General features: G+C 38.4%; 1 protein-coding gene across 1 annotated transcript in view; it reads right to left on the bottom strand.

The window, feature by feature from the left end:
* Positions 1-813: 813 nt before the first annotated feature.
* LOC126427941 (homeotic protein Sex combs reduced-like) overlaps positions 814-6,000 on the bottom strand; it is a 327,944-nt gene continuing 322,757 nt past the window's right edge. Inside the window, exon 4 of the mRNA XM_050089832.1 lies at positions 814-2,933. Coding sequence (XP_049945789.1) covers positions 2,821-2,933 — 113 coding nt within the window. The 3' untranslated portion in view covers positions 814-2,820. The remainder of the gene's footprint in view (positions 2,934-6,000) is intronic.

Raw genomic sequence — 6,000 nt, 5'->3', positions numbered from 1 at the left:
AATTTAAGTGTCAGGAAGTCATTTCTGAAAGTATTCGTATGGAGTGTAGCCATGTATGGAAGTGAAACATGGACGATAAATAGTTTGGACAAGAAGAGAATAGAAGCTTTCGAAATGTGGTGCTACAGAAGAATGCTGAAGATTAGATGGGTAGATCACATAACTAATGAGGAAGTATTGAATAGGGTTGGGGAGAAGAGAAGTTTGTGGCACAACTTGACCAGAAGAAGGGATCGGTTGGTAGGACATGTTCTGAGGCATCAAGGGATCACCAATTTAGTATTGGAGGGCGGCGTGGAGGGTAAAAATCGTAGAGGGAGACCAAGAGATGAATACACTAAGCAGATTCAGAAGGATGTAGGTTGCAGTAGGTACTGGGAGATGAAAAAGCTTGCACAGGATAGAGTAGCATGGAGAGCTGCATCAAACCAGTCTCAGGACTGAAGACCACAACAACAACAACAACATGTATGTACTTTTCTTTTTATGACTGTCCAAGTTCCACATCTAAAAATCAGGATTATGAAAGTATAACTTTAAGAGTTTTACTGTGGTCCATAAACCTGTTGCTATCTCGAAATTCTGCAATGCCTCTATGTAAATTGACAGTAACAACAACCTACAACTAAATGTTAAAATCACCTTTTTGTTCATGGAAATAAATTTCAACTCTAATAACTTTGCTGTTATTCATTCTCACAAAAATCCTATGTTTACTTGTTTGCAGAAGAGAAGCTGCTGCGTCATTATTTTGTAAAATGTATGAGAGGATTCTGTGTACAGGAAAAATTGACAGGTGGATAAATACTGATCTTGAATACAGTGTTTAATTTATTCAATTAGGATTCACATAAGAGAGTAACTCTTTGTAACTGCAAGTTCTATATTAATTTTACATTTTTTTGTCCAAGATTTTTTCACATTACCTAGGTATCGACATATTTATATTGACACACATACACGACACACGCTTTCAGATTACACCACACATGAAGTCACTGTAATGCATCATCAATCACGTATTCACAGACCAGACGGTTTCGAGTTGTTTTTTCCACTTATATACACAGAAGGTTTTTATATTTATACATTTATAATATAAACAATCATACAAATTAATAATTACACATCACATTGACATGAGATTTACAGGAGCAAATATCAATTAGGAGTATGCCTTAAATTCTAAAATATTGTTTATGACACTGCCAGTGACTGAATATTTTTTTGTTTCAAGTAGCAGCTGAAGCTTATTACGAAAAGTTTGTCATCTTGACACATATCCTCCTCATCCTAAATCCTGATCAATATAGTGCAGAGAAGTCTCAGTATTGGGTCCTTCTGATTAAGACTGTTTAATAGAAGAGAATATTAAGTGCCAAGAAGACAAATCTTTTTCTAGACGATATACGAGCTTTATAGCTTTATTCTATAAACAATGCAGTATTCTTAAAGTATGTAGTGACAGAGCATTGTGAAATATATGTATTTTTTCTAATTAATGAGACAATTCAATGAAAGCAAAGGAGATAGAAAACATCAGCCACAGTCCTTAATTGAACTATAAAAAGTACTTGTTGAATGAACGCTTGACATCAACAGCCATGGCACAGAACTGAGTAGCATTTGCCTGAATGGAATGGAAACATTTATTTGCTATAGGTATTTAGTGGCAGCATTCCGTGCTCATGAATAATATACAGTAAATTCTCTGTCATTTCTGACTTTTTCACATAAACGTTAAAATAAATATTTTGCATATTTATACTAGAGTAAATATTTTATCAATACAATACCAGGGTATCAGGCAATAAGTTAACTGCTCATATTCAGGTATCTAACCGTTCCACAGCTTCATTTTATGTACAAAGTAAACTATTTTTCAAATATCTCACTGTCCACTTGAAAATTAAACATGTCTTCATGTTTCACTGTACATAATACTTAGATTGTTTCAAGCTGTCACAGTGATCATTGCAATATTGCAGAAACCACATCAGACTTACTCAACCACCTCCGAATATTAATTTTATTTTAATAATTTGTTACACCAGGATAGTGTCCAAAATTTACCACCGCACTGCAATTTACATTGGATCTTGAGTTTGAGTGATGCTTTAAGTTTTTTATGAATGGAAAATAGTTGGTTGTGAAACACTGTACACCTCTGCAGACGTATCTTTTGCATATATAAATGTCACTTACAGAATCAATTCTAATATATTCTGTGGAGTTTGCTGACAAATGGTTTAATCATGTGGTTGTAGAGCGATTTTTGCTGTGTTTTGAAATTTTTGATGCCTATAGGTGGATGATAGATCACTTTTAATTACCCTATAAGTTAAATACGGTGGATTCACGAAATACTTCGCTGCATCAAAAGTACATAAAATGTTTTTTTGTTTCTGATTTCTCTAATGAGACTCAAGTAATTTGCTTCGGCTACACTGAAGCCAAAATAGTAGTAGAGTTGTCTTTTTATCACTGCACAACTGATGATCCATCAATGTAGACACTGGCCTTCCCAAAGCACTTTTCCTTTTTTTGTGGCAAAGGTAAAGAGAAGGGAGTGCTGTCAACCCCACAGATGTTTTCCTCTTCAGACAATCGTACATTCGTGTTGTGTGTGTCGTTTGTGCTAGAAGAGGGAAAACCGTACAACTGGGGGAAGTGCAGTTCCTTTCTCGCCGCTGGGTTGGCAGCAGTGTCCATGAGACAGGCCTGCCACTCGAGACGCGGCGCGGCGCCTCGCAGCAGGCGCTGCCACCGCCCGCTTGTGCAGTGCTACTACTGTTGTTGGCCCCAGTGCTGCCACTCCCACTAACTGTAGGGGCTGCCGCACGCGTACAGGCCTCTCTGCATGGGACCCACCCCCATGCCCATCGCCTGGTGGAACGCGTAGCCTTCATCCTGGAGTGACGCCAGGTGGAAATCTGCAACACGCAAATACAACACGTGCCACCGGCGCTCCTAGCCATTCGCCTCACACAAATAATTTTTTTTAAAGACAATTTCTAACAATTTTTGGGAGGCACCATTGTGCATTTGTATACCGAAAATATTTCATGCACGAAAAAGGAGATGAGGATGATCAAACACAGCATTCATTGTAGAATGAGCTTAGAAAAGAGTCACCGACAGATCTTGATAGCCCATCTAGTAAGACCTTCATCCCAGAGGGGCACAACATCGGTGTTCAAATCCCGCTCAGGTGCACAATTTTTTTCTGTCAGTGACAAGAATTTGGCCATTAATTCAATCTTGCAACAGCTTTCGAAGGCATGGCGTTCCACTGCAAGGGGCATTGATTAGATTGTGAAAGGGTATCCTTAGAACTATGATTACATTTTTATTAAGGTGAAGTGTGTGTGTGATTGCTAAGGGTTGTACAGTATTTGGCTGAAGTTTGAAGCTAAATTCTCGCAAACACTGTACTGATCTATTTGCGCTCTACACAGCAGTTGTTGTTTAGGTAATTTTTGGGACACAAATACACAATTCGCGCCTTTAAGTTTTTAAGAGCTGTCTGCTCTTAATACTGGGAAGATGATATCCCTGCCATGGAGGATTTTTAGTGTTAACACCACTTACATTCAAAAAATATTTTCTTGCAATGAATTTCATTTTCACTGCTTTGTCTGCAATTATATCAAGGTTCAATATTAAATAAAGCTACCATTGATTCTAATAAACATCACAGGGATCATTACTCATCACTTGAAATCAACCTCCAGAGTTGTTTTAAACCTTTCCACTAAATTTGAAAATTTAGTATGAACTGTTAGAAAGTTACTCTATCATTTAACACCAAATTTTTCACCAAGGCAAAGATGAATTATGAGAAATACAATACTTATTTTCTTGTCTTCAACAGAACAACTGAACTCTCATTACTTTTTATCTGACAAATTTGTCTGCTGAATAATGTGTAAGGAAAACTCTCTACATATTTTACATTTTTTAGCACTTATATATACTAGTGGCTTCACAGCAACCGTTAAAACAAGTCTCCCTGTATTATTTCCGAATTTGTTCATAGAATATACAAAAGTATGATTTACAATTTACTATACGTTCGAAATCCTAGGAGACACATGAGCATTAAATCATGCATCACAGCTGCATAAAATTACTGGAGAGCATCTCTTCATGGTTCACAGAAACAATCGTTTAATTATTTTGTCTGGCAACCAGCGTTCACTAGCAGTAAGATATTTCACTAGCCCCCAAAGCACGAGCAACAGAGATTGAACGTTGATACTACATTATTACCCAAAGCACGATGAACAGGGATTGAAGGTAGCTGACGTTTCTGGCGTTTAATGGCCTCAGTCAACTCCTGGTGAAAAGCCTTTTAAACACATCCGTTACATACGTCTCTCATACATGTACATGAAGAATGATATGTATAAATCATTGAAAGAGTATCATACTAATGAACCGTTCGACGGTACGCATTCTTCAAAGCACATGAATAACAATTACGTAACAACAATTGGGAAGCAGTACAGAAACCAGGTGTTGTGACTTTACTTCTCTCTCTGTTTCATCGAGAAATCTATCAGGCGGTACCCTGTACTCAAGAAGGTACAAAACTGAGTGAAATTTTTCTTTAATTTTTATATAAAGTTGATATCGAGGTCAGCTTTTATCAGAGAGGCAGTAACTAACAACATGGGTACGTCGTTTTCGCACTGAACGCGAGAATGTGCCAGGACTGGAGTATCACGTAGTACCATTGGCAGGGACAGTACTGTAGTGTAAAATAACTTGGCTTGTAGGATGCTATGAAAACTGGAAGGTACTACTTCAGTGTTTCTTTAAAACAATGTTCCCAAACAGCAATCAGTCCTACATCAGCGATAGGCCAGCCTTAATTCTGAGATTTGGAAGAGGCAGTAATACGTCTTTTGGAGCTTCTAGTCTGCAGGCAGCAGTAAATGCCGAAAGTAGTAAGGTGTACAAAACTAATCAAGGATTGTCTCGCCAGAAAATGCTGCGTCAGAAAAAAGAATTACAATAGTAGTTGGTACTAGAGAAGATTCAATGTGGACCACAGCGAGACCCTCAACATTGAGCCATACTCATGGTACAGGATGAAACCAGAAAGGCAGCCTTACATTATCTCTCCAGGAGAATGTCTCTAAACAGTCATCAGTTAATCATGAGCCCCTGATTTGAGTAATGAGACTGGCAAGAAACTTTGGTCATAAGTTGACTCTTCGTGTTTGGGACCAGAGTACATAGTGCCTACAAGCACAAGTTAAGAAACGACTCTTTCTTCAGAGAAAGGATAATGCAAGAAATTTATTCTAGTCGAGGATCGGTGTTGAGTGTTATGTCGCTGTTGAGACCAAGATCATAAACACATAACAAGTCATGAACCCGAAATACTGTCTGTCATTGGCATAAATGTTCCCAAACTGACATCAACCTTACACCAAATTAAGACATGAGAGAGACGGTGACTCATAATCTGGACAATCCACGTTGAGGACCATCTTAAGTGCTTCGGAGAGAAGTTGAGAAAGGACACATGCTTATAAGACCCGATGGAAACTAAACGGCAGTCCCTCTTTATATCTTTTAAAAGATGTGTTTCCAGTTGTCATCCCTACATTGGCTATAGGCAAAACTCGTTGGAGACAATGGCGTGCAGCTTATTGACTCTAAGATCTGTTTAATTAATGAGGTTCATGAAGTTAAGACTGTTTCGTCAGAGAACGAATAAAGCAAGCAATCGATTGCAAATGTGTTATGGTGCTGAGTGTATGCTGGCTGTTGAGACCATGACAACTGACGAAACCGAAGTGCTTGGGTTTCATCGTCATGGATATTTCCAAACTCCCATCAGTCCTGCACCAAACGAAGGCTTGAGAAAGGTGGGTGCCCATAGCTAAGACACTTCACGTTGAGGGCCTGGGTACATCATTGGGGCCAACTTCAGAAAGGACTGTTACGCCAGAAAATGTGGAAAATAAGTACTTTGGGTTCGGTGAG

The sequence above is a fragment of the Schistocerca serialis genome, chromosome 12, assembly GCF_023864345.2.
Source record: "Schistocerca serialis cubense isolate TAMUIC-IGC-003099 chromosome 12, iqSchSeri2.2, whole genome shotgun sequence".
Taxonomy (NCBI): domain Eukaryota; kingdom Metazoa; phylum Arthropoda; class Insecta; order Orthoptera; family Acrididae; genus Schistocerca; species Schistocerca serialis.
Note: the sequence above shows the minus strand (reverse complement) of the source record. Positions and strands in the feature narration are given on the sequence as shown.